Source organism: Sturnus vulgaris, chromosome 3 (assembly GCF_052056855.1).
Source record: "Sturnus vulgaris isolate bStuVul1 chromosome 3, bStuVul1.hap1, whole genome shotgun sequence".
Taxonomy (NCBI): Eukaryota; Metazoa; Chordata; class Aves; order Passeriformes; family Sturnidae; genus Sturnus; species Sturnus vulgaris.
In genome coordinates this window covers 59,327,086-59,346,933 of record NC_142245.1, presented here as the reverse complement: position 1 = coordinate 59,346,933, position 19,848 = coordinate 59,327,086, and the positions used below count along the sequence as shown (strand labels likewise).

General features: G+C 43.8%; 1 protein-coding gene across 2 annotated transcripts in view; it reads left to right on the top strand.

The window, feature by feature from the left end:
- The first annotated feature begins 237 nt into the window (after positions 1-237).
- MYB (MYB proto-oncogene, transcription factor) overlaps positions 238-19,848 on the top strand; it is a 28,139-nt gene continuing 8,528 nt past the window's right edge. Inside the window, exons 1-15 of one of the 2 annotated variants that reach the window (XM_014874283.2) lie at positions 238-280; positions 3,890-4,007; positions 5,614-5,685; positions 6,344-6,436; positions 6,837-7,057; positions 8,609-8,846; positions 9,642-9,722; positions 10,123-10,227; positions 11,564-11,821; positions 12,879-13,244; positions 14,760-14,902; positions 15,520-15,634; positions 15,721-15,846; positions 16,525-16,635; positions 17,264-17,371. In XM_014874283.2, coding sequence (XP_014729769.1) covers positions 258-280; positions 3,890-4,007; positions 5,614-5,685; positions 6,344-6,436; positions 6,837-7,057; positions 8,609-8,846; positions 9,642-9,722; positions 10,123-10,227; positions 11,564-11,821; positions 12,879-13,244; positions 14,760-14,902; positions 15,520-15,634; positions 15,721-15,846; positions 16,525-16,635; positions 17,264-17,371 — 2,178 coding nt within the window. In that variant the 5' untranslated portion in view covers positions 238-257. The remainder of the gene's footprint in view (positions 281-3,889; positions 4,008-5,613; positions 5,686-6,343; positions 6,437-6,836; positions 7,058-8,608; positions 8,847-9,641; positions 9,723-10,122; positions 10,228-11,563; positions 11,822-12,878; positions 13,245-14,759; positions 14,903-15,519; positions 15,635-15,720; positions 15,847-16,524; positions 16,636-17,263; positions 17,372-19,848) is intronic. The other variant, XM_014874282.2, reaches the window with a different exon arrangement.

Here is a 19,848-nt window from a genome sequence, read left to right as displayed (position 1 = left end):
GGCCCGCCAGGCGCCTGCGCACTGCAGGGGCGCCAGATTTGGCGGGAGGGGGAGTGTCCAAGGGCCCTTTGTTTGATGGCATCTCTGTTTACAGAGTTTACTCTTTAATCTCAACCTGTTTCCTCCTCCTCCTCCCGCGGCTCCTCGGCACTCCCGTGCGCGGCGGCGGAGCGCCCAGGCGCAGCCCGGCAGCAGGGTGCGGCGGCGGGCGCGGGCTCGGTCTCCCCCGTCCTCCTCCCCCAGCGGCCGGTGCGAGGATGTCCCGGAGACCCCGGCACAGGTAACCCGCTGTCTGCGGGCGGGGGACGGCCGGCTGAGCGCCTGTCAGACGGGGCGCGGGACGGGAGAGAGGGAAAGCGGCAGCAGGAGACCGGCTACCCCGGCGGACGGGCGGGCAGCCCCCCGTCCTCCGTGCACCTGGTCTACTCCTCCCCCGGTGCCGAGGCGCTCTCCTCGTCCGGAGGCGCCGGGAGAGCTGCAGCCCAGCGGGACGCGCCGCGGAGCCGCCGCTGCCGGGGCGCTCGGGTCCCGCGCTGCACGCCCGCGGGGGACCAGTGCTCGCCGCCCGCAGGAGCCAGCGCGGAGCCCGACGGAGCTGCGTGCCCCGCAGCCGCAAGGCGGGACAATGTCTGGCGGGCTCAGCGGCGGCAGGTAGCGCGTCCCGTCCCATTCATTCATTCATTCCCGGCCGGGTGAGGTGGCGGGTGCGGGGACTCGGTTCGCTCCCTCGACTTTTTTTTTTCCTTTATTCGTGCGGCCCTTTCACCCTTGGGAGCGCGATTCTCGCCTGCGGGGCTTAGCTTTTTCCCGGTACACGCCACTCGACACACGCCGGAGCGCGGCAGCGCGGGTGGGGGGCTGCGGGTCTGACGGAGCGCTCTGCCGGAGCTGTCACCCGTGCCCGCCCGCCTGCCGCGCACCCGGGCCAGGGCGATCCCTGCCACGCCGCGCCAGGGGCCGGGGGCGGCGGTGCCCCGGAGGCGGCGGACTGGACGGGACGGGGCGGCAGCGCCGCGTGGCCGCGTATGTGCCATCGCTGCCGGGCGGGTGCGCAGAGCGGGGTTGTTGTCTAATTAGCCGGGGACGGCGGGTCGGACACGTGGAGGCTTTTTTCTCTTTCTCTTTGCAATCCGGCATCCTCCCCTCCTCCCCCCTGCTTTGGCTGCCTATGACAGTGGAGAAGGTCGCAACCCTGCCTGTCGCTTCCCGGGCGCCGGCCCCGTCCGGTGGGACTGGGGGCTTGGTGGGCTGCGTCTAAGGAAGAGGGGCTTGTGGTGCGGGAGGAGGCGGCGAGCCGCTGGGCGAGCGCCGGGCTGTACTTGCAGTGTCAGAGCGGGACTGTCGCTAGGGCTGGCGGTGAATCACCCGGCCCGTCTCTCCCGAAAGAGGGACAGCCACCGCTGCCTCGCGGGCGCCTCCCGCCGGGACACGTCCGCCGCTCGGGGCTGGGAGGCCGGGTCAGCGCGGTGCGGTGCCTGATCCACAGGCGCGGCGCCGGCGGGAGTGGGCGCGGGCTCTGCCCCGCGGGGCTGGTGCCCGAATTCCTTCAATCACGGTAGCAGCAGCGAGTCATTTCCTCTACACCTCCTTTTTATTTTCTTCTTTTTTTTTTTTTTTTTACCTCTCCCCCCCTTTTTTTTTTTTTGTTCTTTTCTCCGTGTATCGTTGCACAAGCCGGTTGCCTCTGCGAACAGCGCAGCGCTGATGGGCGCTCGGGGGACTCCCGCTGTCCCAGCCGAGGGACTCCTGCTGTCCCAGCCGGGCAGAGCGCCGTGCCGTGCCGAGCCGCCGGGGAGAGGCTTCGGGGCTGCGGCCGGAGGTGCAAAATAAAGTTTTAGAGCACCACTGAGGGCCCTCTTGACTGAAAAAACTACCGAGCGTCCCGGAATCCCAGGGTATTTTTCCCCTGCTGGAGGACATAGGTATTACAATGGAGTTTGTTCGGTTCTGCGGTGCCAGCGAGGCCCCAGTCATTTAAATAACCCTGTTACAGAACTGGCTCCGCACTGAAGTCCTTTAACGTGTTGGCCGCTGATGCTGTGCTGCTGCAGAGCGGCGTTTCCCTGTGGTGCCCGGCCCGCACCGCCGCGTAGGAAGCGCCGCCGATGGATGCGTACCTGCTGGTTGCAGTCTACGGAAAACTCGTTTTCAAAACGATACTTGGAAACTGAGCCGCAAAACTTCCTTTGGCATATGGGCAGCGGCGCAGCTGTCTCCGTGTGTCACTGAGAAAAGTGAATCTGCTTTGAGCGGCGGCTGGGGAAGAAGCCGCGCTTGTGGCAGCTGGGGCGTGGGAGCTTTTGCTCAAGCGCAGGAGGCTCCAGCTGCCAACGAGGGGTGCGTGCAGAGCGGGAGCTGCCATCGGGGCTCAGTCCCTGTGGTTTCGGAGTCTGGGGAATAGGGAGTGAACCGTGGGGCTGCAGGACTGCAGCACGGTGGGTGCGAGTTGAGGGTGGCAGCAATGGGCTGGATGGGTGAGTCAGGGGCACCCGGCAGAGGCTGCAGGAAGACCACGCTCATCACAGCAGGCTGTGGAAAACTTTTCACGTGTAGCATGTAAGCATGTTCTTTCATGGCCCATGACACAGGCCAGAAAACAGGGTGGAAGATGTAGGGTGTGATTAGCCTTTTAGTACTTTTAAAGAATATATGTCCAGCAGCTTGCCTTTTGGAGGTGTTTGCATCTTGTCTAACAGTCCCCCTGCTTCACTGCTTCTTAATTTAAAGTAATCTCCTGAAAACAGGTTAACAGCATAAACAGCGCCTGTTAATTTTATTACTAAATAACTTTATTTTAATGTCTTAGTCATACTTTTTACATACCACAGCAAGCCACACCATCAGATATATTACAATTTTTAATCTTAATGACACTGACTCCTTTCTAACACTCGTGGCTAGCATCTCTTAGCTGAAATATCAGAATTACTGCTCGTACCTTAAAAGTTAGAAGTAAAATACTGTCTGCCAGAAAGGCACGTCTTGTTGCAAAACACTCTCTTTTAGATTTAGTTAACTAGGTAGAACAAGTGCTGTTTGTGAAAAGAGTCATAGAGTCCTTTTTACCCGTAGATAGCCTCTGGGGAAATCCCTTAGTCATGAATTAGGTGAGAAGAGTATTTCAAAAACTGTATGAGAAATTTAGAAATGGATTAGAGGTAATAAAGTTGTAGAAACGGAGAGTATAGAAGGGTTCAGTCATTCATTTGTTGGTTGCAGGATATTAAACAAACTTGTCTCAGTCCTTATCTGTCCAAACCCATAAATGGAGGGCATATTTTGTATTAGAGTTTATTGTATGTTAATGCTGCCACTGTCTTTACTTAATTGTAAAAACTTGTGCCTCCTATACGGTCCATAAACATTTTCTCAAGCAAGGTTATTGTTTAGCTTTTTGTTTTGCTGCACAGTCTGTTTTATTTTGGAACAGTGTAACAATCTGCTTTCTATGTATTAAACACACAAAACCACTAATATTTTTCAGAATGCGTGGCACAAGTTAAAGATCTTCAACATGTACTCGTGTACTGGACACAGCCTCTAGTTGTCTTTATTGTCCCAAACATTGTATTTTAATTTGGAACCTTCATTGGTTGAAAGTTTGCCAAATGTGTAATTCACCACTGATCTAACATTAGGAGCAGGTCTAAACATGCACAGTAATACTAAGGTTGCCAGCCCTTTGCCTGTATCTGTGGATACCAAAAACAGCAGAACCAGTTCAGAATACTAGAACAACAGAATGCAGAACAAAATCTTGTTGTGCAAGTTTTAAAACTTTTATCTGTGTAACCTTTGTAAGGATTGTAGTGGGGGGTTTTTTGTGTTTTGTAATTAAGTAGCTCAAGTCCTCATGCTCCACTCTGTCTTGCTGTGTTTCCTTTTGCAGTATATATAGTAGTGATGATGATGAAGAAGATGTTGAGGTGTATGATCACGATTATGATGGTCTGCTTCCTAAGACTGGAAAACGTCACTTAGGAAAAACCAGGTGGACCCGTGAAGAGGTAAATCCAAGTTCATTCCTCTCCTGTATGTAAAAAGATAAGAGAGAGCATGGATCACATTCTTCTCCAAGTTGCTTCATGTTCTTCACCATATTGTTAATCTGCAAATTTACTTCAGTTATAGTCCCATAAGTGATGACAACTTTTTTGACCCACTAGCTATATTCAGTGTTTTATTTAACTTTGAGCATAGTTCTTGCCTTTTAAATAAAATGTACAAGCACAACTTTTTAATTTCCACCAAGCTCTGTGTTACAGTAATTGATGTGTGAATCTCTATGTAATCCCTGTTGGAGAAGCAGATTCTGAATCACCTGTAGCAGTGCTTCATTGTTGCTACTTGCCTCTTTCTGTTTGGAAACTGTTGCTATGCGAGAACCACAGCGCGTTCAGTGTCCCACAGCAGGAAACAACTGTGGCAGAAACTGCTGCAGTCCTTCTGTACCGTTGGAATTTTGCACTTCAATTGCAGTGTTATGATTCCAAGTGGAAATCAAGTAAAAGCTGGAGGAGAGAAACCCAGCACTATCAAAACTGAGCGTTCAAGATGTATTTTGGTTTTCAAGGTCAGAATGTGTTTTAGTCGTGATACCCTTGTGCTGACTTTCTGGGAAGATTGTATTATCAAACTCCTTTGCCAGGTGGATCTCCTTTGGCCATTTAACTGGTTTAAGTTTGTTGTCGAATACATGAATACAGTTCTTGAGTTATGTTTTGACTTTCTCTTCTCTAACAATGCGTATTGATGTAAAAACAGTGGCAGGTCACCCCTTGCAAGCCTTTTATTTATTTATTTTAAATCATAGTCTGCCCTTACAAAGGTGGACATGGTTGTGATGTGGCTAGGGAGGAAAAGATGGCTGTGAAGTCCAATGGTCATTGTCCTGTCGCATGAACTGGGAGCATACTGGGAGGTGCTAACTGGGGAAGGAGAGGGCTGCTCTTCTGCTCTTACCTCTTGGGGCATTTCTGGTTTGTTTTACACTGTCTCAGACTTTCCCAGTACAGAAGATTGGTTACTTTTCTCTTTAGGGTCTGTATTTCTGGCCTTATTAAAAAGATTGGGCCAAAATTCCCTCATAGAGAACAGTAGCAAAAAGGAGCTGTTAGTTTTATTGTGCATTTATTTGTAGGTGGATAGGCCATGAGCAAATCACTGGAACTCCCATTACTTGCAAGACATATAAAGCTTAAGGCTGTGATTTTCAGAGGTCCCCAGGTAGCTGAAAGCCTGAGTGTTACTGAATTTCAAGGTTATTCTGATGCTTGGCATCTAAACATCCATTTCCTCCTGTAAATCCAGTCCAAGAATAACCATTACAGTGCTTTGATGAATGAAATGCATATTGTGAGTCAAAGAACTGCGCAGAAATTGGTCTTTTTCCTGCAGCACAGTAAAAAACCTACCAAAATCCAAAGGACTAGAAAAAATTTCTGCTCTAGGCAATTAAAAGCATGAGAAGTCTACAGACCACCCTCCCTTACACTCAGAAAGCAGAAGTAGATGCATAAGAAGCTACAAGAATGAATTAAAACAAAAGATTTCATTTGGATTATGAGAGATTGCAATGTTAATTATATCTGGGGGCCTTTTTTTATGATTCAGGATGAGAAGTTGAAGAAGCTTGTGGAGCAGAATGGCACAGAAGACTGGAAAGTCATTGCCAATTTCCTTCCTGTAAGTGGATATTTGTTTCTGTTTCCAGGCTTAGTAGCAGCTCTTTATCGAGGGGTTTCCTTGATAAAGGGGAAGAGGAGTGGTTGCTTTATAGTTACATTTTCAGGGGAGATATAAAACTTCAACAGATGAAGACCTTAGAAATTTAGTTAGATTACTGTGGAAACCCTTAAAGTTTTCTCCTTTCACTTCTCAGAAAGGGTTGGAAAAAATCAAACAAGCAAAAACGGGGGATGGTGGGGACTTGCACAGTAGATGGTCAATGTGACAATGAAACAAAATGTCTCAGCACACTGAAAAAAAAAAACTTTGGTGAATTGTAAGTATGATTTTGAAGATAATTGCTTTGTGAACAGTTTGGCTGTTGCTGAAATATTGCATGTGAAAGCATGCCAGCTGTTGTGCAGATGGGGAAGATAAAGTTTGTGTAGTTTTGGTGACGGAGTCCTCAATGCAGAAGTGATGGAAATCTTATCTGTTCTGTCAGCAAATTGATAATTGACTACCTTCTTCTCAGACTTACTCTATCACTCTATGTTTAGTAGTCTTAGTCGGCAGTGAAATACATCAAAACAAGTGTATGTAAATAGGAGCATTCTCACTCTACTTTCATCTTGTCTAAAGAATTATCCATTTTGTGTATTTCACATTTCACTAGAATCGGACAGATGTTCAGTGCCAGCACCGATGGCAGAAGGTACTAAACCCAGAACTTATTAAAGGTCCGTGGACTAAAGAGGAAGATCAAAGGGTAATCAGTCTTTCTTTCTGTCTGATTAATGCCTTACTAGCAGATTTCAGGTGTTGGGGCAAAACTCCTGGAAACTTTGGTGGTCTCAACATTATTATAGCCAGAGGCAGATTGTATTTGTGTAGTGCTATCTAAGTTTGCTTAGAACAACAGCAAATAAATTACTGTTCCTTTACAGCACTGTAATGTAGAATTGCAGTCTAGAAATGCCTTAACTATTACCAGATTTTTCCCTTTGGGTAAAAATATGAATGGGAAGTGGGGAACCTTAATTGCTATTAGTTTTACCGTGGCAGTTTTGAGAAATGTTGTTGAAAATATTTCTTCACCACAGGAAAAAAATGTCATTGATTCATCATGCACCATTAAATACAGGCAGTTTTTATGTCCTTCTTTGAAGGTAATAGAGCTCGTGCAGAAATACGGTCCAAAGCGCTGGTCTGTCATTGCTAAGCATTTGAAGGGAAGGATTGGAAAACAGTGCAGGGAGAGGTGGCACAACCATTTGAATCCAGAAGTGAAGAAAACCTCCTGGACAGAAGAGGAAGATAGAATTATTTACCAGGCACACAAGAGGCTGGGAAACAGATGGGCAGAGATTGCAAAGTTGCTGCCTGGACGGTAATGACATACGCTTTTAGCTCTTAAAGAAGGAAAAAGCTGCAGGTCTGAGCAGTCTGTTTTAGTCGCTTCAGGTTGCACTGTAAAAATAAAAAAACAATTTTGGAATCAAAACCTGAGAAGCCAGTGACACTGATGTGCGTTTTTCTCTGTGGGGAACTTCACTGTTTGGTCAGTACATGCAACAGTATGCTATTTTTACAGGCTTTTAATGTTTTCCATGGGTAAAAAAGCCAGTAACTGGAGCAAGACCATAAGAGTTTCCGAAATATCTGTGCAGTCTGATTTGTGCCTGTGACGACTGTCAAAATTTGAATTGATTTAACAGGGAAGGATCAGGCTCTGCAAGTGGAACATAATTTACATTCAGCTAAGGGTATGCCTTCAACATGCAATCCAGTCTGTTTATTCAAAATTATTTAAGAGAATCTTACTCTCGAATCATCCAGATGATTTTGACCTGTTAAAAAAACATGTGTAAAACAAGAGAAACTTTTTCTTCAAACCCTGGTCCTGGAAATACTTGTCTCACTGAAAGCTTTTGTACAGCTTGTATATAAGCTCAAAGATTCAGTGTCTTATTTGCTGTGATTAAAAGTGACTCAAAATGTGGGCAAGCCAATAATGCAAGCAAGGGAGAAGTTTCCCTTCCTACTTTTCTTCCTGCTACTTGATAAAAGATCTTCAAGACCTAAATATAAGGCCTAAGATCATGACAGCCTTTTAAGCAGTCTTTCCCTGGGCTGCTTTCACCTTCTAGAAGATATCAAGAAAGGAATTTGCCCTTGGAAATATTTTTGTAGCTTCCACACCTCACAGATGCTACTTTGAATGATGGTGGTGGTGGTGTTTTTCAAATAGCAGAGCTGCTTTAAAGCGTACTCTTAAAATCTCACAAACTTGATAAGTTTGCTTTTCCTGACTCACATATGTGAGGATTTGAATCTCAGTTTTTCTGCATCTAAGAAAAATTCCCAACAGTTTTGTTTACTGAGTTTGTGTGTACAGCATGATGTTGTTGTTGTCTAGGTGACCAGCTGGAAAGTTGCTTGGAAGTTAGTCTATTCACAGCTGTTCTCCACAGTCTTTCTTTCCAGCAATGAGACACAATGGGACTCCACTGAAACACTAAGACATAGGAAGATAATGTTGGCATTGCTTTAGGATTGCCTCAAAGGGATGTTAGCCTTTGTTGTATCCTCACTTCATGAGAATGAGGTGAAGATGAAGTTAGTAATTTCTTACAATTTGAGGAACTAAGTCCCCAATTAGAGGACTTAGATGAGAGAATGAGAGGAGTAGAAGATGAGAGAATGCTTTAAAAAGTATGTAAACAACCTTAGCCTGTTTTTCTTTTTCCCTAACCTTTTTACCGAGCCTCTTTCCTGAGAAGTTGGGAGTAGCATTTGTAGTGGTGGGGAGTAGGAGGAAGGTCAGAGGAGAGCTCAGGGTTTTAACAGAAATGCCTTCAGCATCTGCCTGCCTATTGACCTGTCTGAATTGGAAATGCTCATTTTCGAAACTCCTCGATCATCTTTATTTCTGTTGCAGGACTGATAATGCAATCAAGAACCACTGGAACTCCACCATGCGCCGCAAGGTCGAGCAGGAGGGCTACCTGCAGGAGTCCTCCAAAGCCTGCCACTCCTCAGCAGCTGCTGGCTTTCAGAAGAACAACCACTTGATGGCCTTTGCTCACAACCCATCGCCACCTGGCCAGCTGCCGGTGGCCAGCCAGCCCCCGCTGAGCAGTGACTACCCCTACTACCACATCCCCGAGCCACAGAACGTAAGTGCCTGAAAATGTGAGTGTGGCAGAGGTGCTTGTTCTGCCCCGTTGAAGAGATGGGTGCAGCTTAGCCCTGCCTGCTTTCAGCACAAAGGATTTTCTTCGTCTCGGTGGACTTGGATGTGTTTGATGTCAGATGAGGATTTCTTTGACTTTTAGGTCGTTCAGTGGTGAAAATAAGGACGTTTCAAACTGGTGGCATTCAGGTGGTGGAACCGGATACAGCGGGTTTAATGCCTTGGGAGCAGTTAGCATGTTTCTTAGAGTCGTGAATATTAAATTTCTTGAATATCAGTTGAATCTGGTTAATTCTGTGTCCCATATCAAAATCTCCCACGTTCTCTTTAATAGTATTCTGTTTGTGGGTTGCCTGTCGGAACCAAGTGAACAAGTATTGGTTTTAATCAGATTTCTTCTCTATTAATGATTAATAATGAAACAGGCTCCTGCTTCAGACAGTTGCATTGTAGAGTTTTAGATGATAATAAATTGCATCTTTTGCTTTTTCACTTCAATTTAGAAAATCCTTACAAATGTGTCTATAAATTATTCATCTTTTCTCATTCAGGAAGGGTAAATATTTCATATATGAATTTTCTTTCTTCCTCTCTAATGCTTGCTGTCACATTCCTAAAAACCTGATTACTTTTCTTGTAAACGTTTTTAGGTTTTTTTGCTATTTTATCACCACAGACTAAAAATATTAAGTACCTAAAACCAAAATATGTTTAACACAAATTGACAATGCAAGCAGATAATATGATGGAAATAATAAATTTTTGCTTTTTGACCTAGGTTCCTGGTCAGATCCCGTATCCAGTAGCACTGCATGTAAATATTGTCAATGTACCTCAGCCAGCTGCTGCAGCTATCCAGGTAGATAATTTGAACCTCATTTCAAGAGTCAATTTCTTAAATATTTAATAAACTAAGATGCAGATATCGTACATTAAGGAAACATTTTACTGTATTAAATCCAGTGAAAAGAGAAAATGGGGAAGGTTGGGGAGTTCTAACATGGCTAATTATTGCTCCTTCTGAAGTGGATTAAAAATGCAGTAGTTGACATCTGGTGTGATGGCTTTCACTTTCTCCATTTCAAATATCTATACTGAAATTCAGCAGAGACTTTGGTAGTGGAAAACACAATTGACAATTGTTTCATCTTTGAATCTAATTTGGCTATTATAACCACAGGTCGGCAAACCATGAGCATTTTAGTTGCTACATCCTATCAGACCTTTATCTTTTCTTTTCCCTTAACTCTTAATTTCAGAGACACTATAATGATGAAGACCCTGAGAAAGAAAAGCGAATAAAGGAATTAGAGTTGCTACTAATGTCGACTGAGAATGAACTGAAAGGGCAGCAGGCATTACCAGTAAGATTGTCACTGTGTGCTTGGATGGAGGGATAGCAGCCTTACCCCAGTGCTTGTCTTTTTAACTTTTTACTCCCCCTCTGCCTTCAGCACTAATCAAGGCTCTATATTTCCGTTTTTAAAGGATGAAACATAGCACATATATAATCTGTATCTGCTTCGTAAATTCTTTTATTGAAAAAAAAAATCCAAAACTTTTGCAGGTATCTTATTTTGCAAAGTGGGAGCACGATTGGGCTCTGTAATATGATGTAATATTGGAAACATGATGATTGTACAAAAATGGAAAATCCTACAGACCTTTAATCAATAATGGGATCTGTTTCTGAAAGTGTGCAATGGTTCATATGATGAAAATGTAGTGCCTGTGCATTAGATTTTTCTTCTCTGTTGTATTCTTTCCTTCAGCTGTGTTTTATATACTTTGTAAGCTTCAGACTTGGTGCATGTTTGAAAATTTGTTTTACTCCTCCGAATAATGTTAGATTCTTCATAACTGCATGTGTGGAGCAAGTGCTGGCTATTACTGAATTCTCATACTTTGTTGTATATGCCATTGGATAGCAATGTGTGAAAACCCTTGTGTAACTACTTAACACCATCACCAAAGCCAAGAATCCCAAAATCATTTTTGAAGATAGGTGATAGCCAGCAGATTCTTTTTTTTTTTTTTTTTGGGTAATATTTAAATTAATAGTAAAAGAACTGCATGCATGATACGTTAGTTTGGCCACTTTTTAACTTTAGTTAATGTTTTGCAATTTCTTCTGTTGCATGATCACACTGGAGAGAAACTTCTGTTAATTTGTTCTTCTGCTTTCCTAACCACGTTGATTTGACAGCCTCTTCATTGCATTGGTGTAAGCTGTAGCATTAGACAGGGATAGCAGAAGAAAAGGAGATAAGCAGACAAAAGCAACTCTAACTCTAAAAACTTTTAGCCTTCTACAGAGCTGAGCGCTCAGTAGGGAAATCCTGCCATTTCTTGCTTCTTACAGAAAAGGACTTGCAGACACTTTTTGAGCACTTGGAGTAACAAAGTGTGAATTGATTATGTGCTAGTAATGACATATGCCTATAATCCTGGAAGTAAATTATGAGGTAACTTTGGGATAACAAATACAATGCCAGTATTACTTAAAACAAGATCTTGCACTGATGAAAGGAAACATCTTGACAATTGTTTCACAGGCATAAACTTTTAGATGATGATGCAACTACTTTTATCTTCCCTCCAGTGGCATCTGACACCTTGTGCAATTTCATTGCTAAGTTCCTTCTGCCTTTCCCCCCTCCCTTTTCTTCTTTTTTTTTTTTTTTCTTCTCCTTCCTTTAGACACAGAACCACACATCAAACTACCCCGGCTGGCACAGCACCACAATTGCTGACAGCACCAGGACCAGTGGTGACAGTGCACCTGTTTCCTGTTTGGGGGAACATCACCACTGTACTCCATCTCCACCAGTGGATCACGGTTGCTTACCTGAGGAGAGTGCATCCCCTGCACGGTGCATGATTGTTCACCAGAGCAACATCCTGGATAATGTTAAGAATCTCTTAGAATTTGCTGAAACACTCCAGTTAATAGACTCCGTAAGTAGACTTGCTGCCTCAGGTGGATTTGTGCATGGTCAAGGAGTAAGGGGTGAGGAGCTGGGATTGTCCAGATTTTGTGGTTGTTGGTTTTTTCCCCGAGTAACTTCGAGTTGCTCCAGGATCCGAAGCTTATCTTCTGACATGACAAAATGCAGCTGCTTGTAAATGAAGCCCTCAAGCGTGGATGCATATGCTTTTTGTGGGTGTCTCCCTTTCCCACTGCATCTTGGAATGGGAGTGTGAGTTTTGGTAAGCTGCACAGTAGGAGCTTCTCTCTCAATTTTAAGTCTCCTTAAAATAAAATCAGAGATACCATGAAAAATTTTAAACAATGAGATGATATTTATTGGTATTTGAAGTGACACATGCCATAGGTTTGTGTGGCCTCGCGTGTATCTGCGTCATTTTCTAGAATTTTTTGTTGTAGCCTCAACAGCTGCTTCTCAAAGTTTAAGGAGATTGCCCTGGTGTATGTGAAGGACTGTAAACACACATTTAAATGTCAAGTATCTGACTGACATTGGCATGGGCCTGTTCTCGTTGCAGTCTCTGGGATGCTACATGTAAAGAAGTAACACAATGAATTATGTTCGTTGGTGGCAACCTCCTTCAGAAGCAGAGATGTCTGCTTCATACAGTATCATTTCCCTTTCAGCACATCCAGAGCAGCATTGCATGTTAGGAGGAGGCCAGTCTTGGTCTACAGCACACATTTTTTGTAAAGAAAGGCACCATCATCATACCAAGCAGAAAACACTGGGCAAGCAATAGTAAGGACATAATTTGACTCATTTGTTAGGGATTCAGCGACGCTATTAGCGTTGCCAGCAGCACTATTAGGATATCAGACAGTTTGATAAAATCAAGGTATGTATTGAAAGCACAAATTGTATTCACGGTGTTGCTGCTCCCACGAACAGGGTCAGGCTGAATTGAACTGGGAAAGACTTTGTTGTTGTTGTTGTTGTTGGTTACAGGCATACCCTAGCGCTGTATTTTCATGAGGTGGCACTATACACTGTCTTATAGCTCCGTGCCTCCCACGTTGTTTCAGGATCCTTCATCATGGGGTGATCTCAGCAGTTTTGAATTCTTTGAAGACACAGACACTCCGGCTAGCAGAACTCCCTCAGGCACAGTCGCGCAGCTTCAGCAAAGAGGGGCCAGTGCTTGTAGACCTCAAGGACAGCCCACCACAAATCTGAGCAAAGTCATGTCGAGTCAGGGCTCTCTTGGCTCACCAAAGACCTTATCTGCCTCACAGGGCAGCATGGCTCCGTGGGTCCTTCTTCGCAAAAGGAGAGGGCACTGCAGCCCCTCAGCCAGTGGCCACGGTAGCACCTTGGTCCTGGCTGGTGCCAGCAGCTCAACTCCTCCTAAGCGCTCCCCTGTCAAAAGCCTGCCCTTCTCTCCCTCGCAGGTAGATCAAGACTTCTGCACAGATGTTACTAATTCTCAAAAGTCACCCCAGTCTTAACAATTTAGAAACTAATCCTTTGGAACAAATGACTAATTACCGTTGTGCTTGTTGATTTCGCTCCATGTTTGAATCTTCTCGCTGCTCCTGGTCTTCACCACTGAGTTTAGTTAATCAGCAAGCTAACTGTTGATTCTCCTCTTTTAAATTCATCTGTGGGGCTTGGGTTTTTGTGTTTTGGTTTTTCGCCTTTTTGAATCTTTTTTGTAGGGGAGTGTGACTCCTTGCTTTACTCTTGCTGCTAACTCCAACTACTAGAGTTTAACATTTCTGATCATTTGTGATACTTTCCATCTCTGTCCACTTACAGTATGATTCATTGACCTAGAAAACCCCAAACTGCATTTAAATAGCATTCAGGTTGTGAGACAAACTGACAATGACCAGAAAATTCAAATCACACTTGCCATCCTCTGCCCAGGCCATGAGAGTTGGAGTGGAATAGGAATGAGGTGGAAAATGGCCTGCTAAAATGGCCTGGCATGCACTTTCAAATTCCTTATGATGGTTGCTTTGTTTCACAGCTGTAGCACTATTTAAAAGTGTTTTGGATTTTTTATTTGTCTGTGTTGGTTTGCTTTAGTCCTTGATGTCAAAGAAACACTATTTCGTGAAGGACAGTAGATTTCATGTAATGATTTCCCGCCATATTTCCCATTACCTATTAGCTATTTTAATCATATGTCATTTTTCCAGTGAAAACCAGATTTTCTTACATGCCACATTTTTATAAAGTGGCAGATTGAATCTAGACGGGAATACATTGAATTGTTGTCAGAATAAAGGCTACCACTATGCTCAGAGATTTGTAGACACTAGAAATGGAAACAATTTTTTAGGTTAGTAAGTAGAACACATGCAAGAGCAATTTTCTCCAAACAAATAGTGCTGCTTCTTTTTCAGTCAGCTGTTTCCATTCCAAAGTATTCCAGGCACCCGTCACAGGTGGCAGCTTTCATTTTATACTCTGAAAATGAAGTACTTTCTTTTGAGAGAGATGATAGGAAATTTATTTTCCTGTCATAAGCGCTTTATTTACTGCCCTAAAAGCCCCTAGATGCCCCATATATATATGTGTGTAAAATTTAACCCTGTTTGCTGTGGGTTTTTGAAACATCCCTTGCTCATTTTCACCCAGTTTCTTGGGCACATTGATCTTAATTAAAATTTATTTGGAGAAAATCCAAATCAGGCTCTGAAAGTGATGGAAGGTGTTTCTCATTGGGACAGAGTGTAATTTCCTTTAGAATTGCCCTTTCCAGCTTCCTGAGCCATACCATTGAGTATTTTTTCACAGTGTAGTCAAATGCCCCACATACTCGCATCATAGGGTCAGGAGAGTGACTCGTGTCAATCAGAAGAAAATAATTTATTTTTCTTTTGTTCAATAATGTCAGCTTATGAGTTCAGCCATGTAATCTGGGCATTCCTGTTAATTTCTTCTTTCCACACGTGCAGTTCTTGAACACCTCATCCAATCACGAAAACTTGAACCTGGACAACCCTGCCCTTACCTCCACGCCAGTGTGTGGCCATAAGATGGCAGTTTCCAGCCCCTTCCACAGGGACCAGGCTTTCAAAGCTCAGAAGGAAAACCACGTGTAAGTCTGTTGTCTTGTCGAACTCATGGGGAGGGTCCGTTTCTTCACATTTGCATTCAGCACTTTGCCACTGAAATGCTGGGTCAGTATATGCTTTAGGCTGTGGGAGGGTGGGTTTAGATTAGATATAAGGAGAGAATTCTTTAGTGAGAGGGTAGTGAGGCACTGGAGCAGGCTGGCCAGAGAAGTTGTGAATGGCCTGTCCCTGGATGAAGCTCTGGGCAACCTGATCTCCTGGAACGTGTGCCTGCCTGTGGCAGGGTGTTTTGGCATTAGATGATCTTTAGGGACTGTTCCAGCCTAGACCGTTCTAAAATTCTATTCCTGCAGAGTTGTTTGCTGTATTCAGATTTTTCTTAGTTGAGAGTAAAACCTCCACTTTGACTATTGAGGTAGGTTATTGAACCATGCTTATAGGTTCACCAGTTTTTAAAATAAAGCCATTACACCTCATCACAGTCAAATAGATGTTCTACTGTAAAAGCAAAATGGATTATAGGATCGCAGGGAAATATTTTCCAAAGCCTTACAACAATACTGCCTGTATGCACACATTTCTGTAAAGAGGTAGTATTTCCAAGCATCTTCCTTTAAAGTTCCTCTCCTTCTTTTTAAAGTTTCAGGACTCCAGCAATCAAGAGGTCGATATTAGAAAGCTCTCCAAGAACACCCACTCCATTCAAAAACGCACTTGCAGCTCAGGAAATCAAATACGGTCCTTTGAAGATGCTGGTAAGAAGGAAACAATGATAAAAGTTGCTTTGATATTAGTGCAGAGGGATGTTCTGGGACTTGGATATAACGTTTCTTTCTTTCAGCCTCAAACTCCAACTCATCTTGTAGAAGATCTGCAGGATGTTATCAAGCAGGAGTCGGAGGAATCTGCAATAGTGGCTGGGCTACATGAAAGTGGACCCCCTTTGCTGAAGAAAATCAAACAAGAGGTAAATCTCAAACTTACCTGAGGCAATTTAATTCAGAACTCTTTGCTGAGAAACTTATAGCAATGCCTTTTCTATTAAATAGCTATGTCTGTTTTTCTTTCATGTGAGCCCCAAGATCTTAGTGTCGGTTCCATATAGTACACTAGGCATGTCTAATTCATCTCCCATTGATTTCCATAGAAGTCTTTCTGCTGTTTTCAGCAGGGGTTTGCTTGGGCCGTTCTAATGCAGTTTTCGTTTGAAACTTAAAAAGAAAAGAAAAATTAGACACGAATTTGGATTGAATCTTTCAAATATTGGTGAAAAGTATAGAAGAACCCCATGGGGACCAAGCTCCATGGAGTGACTTAGAAACCTGAACATTTGAGGACATTGCATTATATTACTTTGTCACTAAAGTTCTAAAAATACATTTATTCTCAATCCTTTCTAGGGGATTAAACTCCTGTATACTGACAGAGCAATGAGTGCAAGTACTCAAAGTTTTATTAGATGGGGATTTTTTGGAGAACCTTGAACTTTTTTCTCCTGCAAAGAGCAAGGCTGCTGTAAAAGATGTTACTGTAAACTGATGCATTATGCATCTCCATGAAGAATATTTATTCAATTTGTTAAGCAACTGTCAGAAGTCTCCTGGTCAGTTATATGGTGGTTGAATTATGGCTTTTCTGCTTTTAGGTGGAGTCCCCAACAGATAAAGCTGGGAATTTTTTTTGCTCAAATCACTGGGAAGGAGAAAACCTGAACACTCAGCTCTTTACACCTGGGTCTACTATGGAAGATGTGCCAGTAAGTATAAGTTTTCACACCATCAAAGGAATTCTTTGTTTTACATCCCTGTTTGATTCTTAAATGCAAGAGAAAGAGAATATTTTTTCTGATTTTCTTCACAAGGAGGCTTTACTCCTTATTTCTGTGTCATTTTCCTGTACTAAGCATAAAAAGCAAAATGCAACTCTTAGTTATCACTCTGATGTCTGTAGAAGGTTGCAGAAGTTGCAGTCATTTTGCAGCCCACAGACTTTGAAGAGCCTACACTTGGAGAATGCCTGCACCTGTGTGTAGAAATTACTAGATCATGGAGTTAAAAACTGGTGAAAGAGAGAGACTCTCTTGGTTTTTGCAAAGGAGACCTTGCATGAGCACAGTTCTCTCTGCATTGCCAGGACTTATGGACTATTTAGTGTTACTGTTATTCTTGAACTTGGGCTTTTCACTGGATGGAAAACCTTTGCACAGAGTAATGCTCCTGCAAAGCCAAGTCCCAGGAACATCAGGCTGAGGTTTCCTCCTCATCTGTGCCTGTGCCCAGTGTAGCAACTTCTGCACTCATGCTGAGTTTACTTACAATGCATACCAATTCAGGTTGTTCTCATGAGTTACTGAAAACCTTTTTCTTTTTTCTTTTTCTGTTCAGAATCTTCTTACCAGTTCCATTTTAAAGATGCCTGTGTCTGAAGATGATGATAGTTTTCACAAAACAGTTGCAGTACCTAGAAACAGGCCACTAGCTAGTCCTCTACAGGTAATTATTCTTTGATAAAAGTATCCTCTGTATATAAAAATACTTATATGCATCCATATATATATATATATATGTTGCTTTCTCATGGACCGATTTTAAGTTTTGGGTATGGAAGAATGAAATGTTCAGATGAATGTGGCTGAGGATCTCACGTTGCCAGTGGAGCATGAGGGTACAGCCCTGTGTGTGGGGTATTGTAACTCAGCTGGGTGCAGTGTGAAATTGGTAGGACTGAGAGTTAATGTGGACCAGAGGTTGGTTTTTTTTTTTTCCTATGGACTTCTTGTAGGTGTCACTGCTGTTTTGGAGATTTGAGTGGTATGGTGGTGGCCAGAACTTGTGACTGGCCTTGGGGTGAGAGGAGACACTTACAGCACTGCCTGGCTGGCACAAGTGTGGCCAGTGTTGCCCATCCAGCCCAGCAACAGGATGGCCTTTCCCCAGTGAAGGCTAAATGTGTAATTGTTGTAATGTAAGATGTGAGGCTGGGGTTGGCGTGTCTGTGCTTTTGCCAAGTGTTAACAAACATAGACATTTGCTGTACTTGAAAATAAAGCTGTTGCACAGGGGCTGATCCAAAGCCCACCAAAGTCATTAGCAGCCAGTTTGGCAGCCCCTGTGTGCTTTAGGTGGAACCCACAGAAAGTCATTCAGAAAACAAAACATAATTTCTGTATTTCCGAGGCAAATGACTAAGTGATTTTGCAGCCCTTCTCCACATGGGAGAAATAAAGGAAAGTGTCTCATTCCCCAGGGTGAGTCACTGTCAGGAAGGAAATTGTAACTCCATAGTTCCTGACTTTCAGACAGATAGTCCACGTGGCTAATCCTTTCTTTCCTCCCTCTTTCCAGAATTTACATTAGGGTTTATTTACAGTAGGAAGGAATGAATAAAGGCTGGTTTTGATTAAGCATTTCTAGCCAGGCATTAAAAAAGGAGATAGTAAAATTTTATACGTGTCCCCATTTGGCACAGTTTGCCATGGAGTAGACTTGTATTTTGTGCTGCATTTTGATGAAAAACAGCCATGGAGAGCAGGGACTGGGACTCCCCTTGGGGGTGTCTGTAGGAGGACTCACACTCAGTGTTGTTTATCTGCTCTTCCATCATCAACTGTGTTTCTTGGCTGCAGTGTGGTAGACAGCCAAGAGAAGGGTTTGCAGATGCACTGCCCCTGATCTAGGGCAGTACACAGGGGCTGAATTCAGACCCACATGGTAGCAAAGGAGCCTGGGTCTGCAGCTGTGCAGGGGGCTGCTGGAGCTCCCGGTGGGTGTGTGGGAGGAGGCAGCTGCATCCCAACACCTGTCTGTGAACCGTGACCCCAGCCAAACTCTGGGCTTCTTCACAGATTCAGGGCAAGGTTTTCAGGTAGCTAAGCAGCATGGGCTGTGTGTTGTCCTGTTAGTGGTAGTTGCCTGCACTCTGGCTGTAATAAAAAAGAAGGATCTGAGAGGTCTGTAAAATAGGATCTTTTGATCTTTAGTGTACCGGTGTTATGTTTCCTGCTATCTAAAAATAATTTCTTTACAAGCTGCTGTAAATGAAAGGGCTTGTTTAACCTTCTGTCCTCACTCATGCTGATTTTGTTGAGGAAGTTTACGTGAGTCAATTTGTGGATCATTCTGGATTCAATTCTTCAGTCCTTGCTCAGGAAAACCATGTTAAAAGTCAGGTATGCTCATTGTTTGGATAAAGAGGACCTTTTCTTAAGTAGGAACTGAGTTAAAAAGGACTTTCCAACTCCTCTCAGTGTTTAAAGTGTGTTGAACTGAAAGAAAAAAATAGTTGTAAAAAGCCCCAAAATGAATAGTTAGTATGCAGCTTCTTGGTGTACTAGTGTGAAGGTAAAATTGTTCTCTGCCTATGAAACATTGAGCTTTTCAGCTGAAATGTCATCTTAAATGAAGAATGAGTCTTGGGGTTTCTGTGATGGTGGCACAGAGCTTTTTCAGAATGGAATACAGACTTTTAATAACAATGCGGTATTGTCTGCCAATGGCTGCCCTCTCTGGTTTGGACTTGGTGTCGTGGTTACAAGCAGTGGAAAAGCTGCTTGGCCTCATGTCAGAGGGGAGGAGTGTGGTCCCAGCAGCTCAGAAAGGACATGTAGTCTGGCTCTGTTTCACACCAGAAACTGCTGCTGCTCTGTCCCTGATGCTTCCCCTCCTCCACCCCAGAGTAAATGGACTCCTATGACTAGGGCACAGCATGCCTAAAGGGTGCAAAGCCATGGGCAACGTTAGCCTTGGTGCTTGTTGTTGTTTTTACTGTTTGCATTTTGTACGTGACCAGATTTTAACACGTTATTGTCCTATGCTTCCTACCCTTCCTGGTTTAGAGTTTGGTATCTCACCCTCATAAATGAACACATGCATGGACACAAATACTGGACTAAATCCACTGATCCCATGAAAGTAGACATTAAGCATGAGGGAACTCATGTGGGTGAAATTTAATTGTGTCTGCATATGTT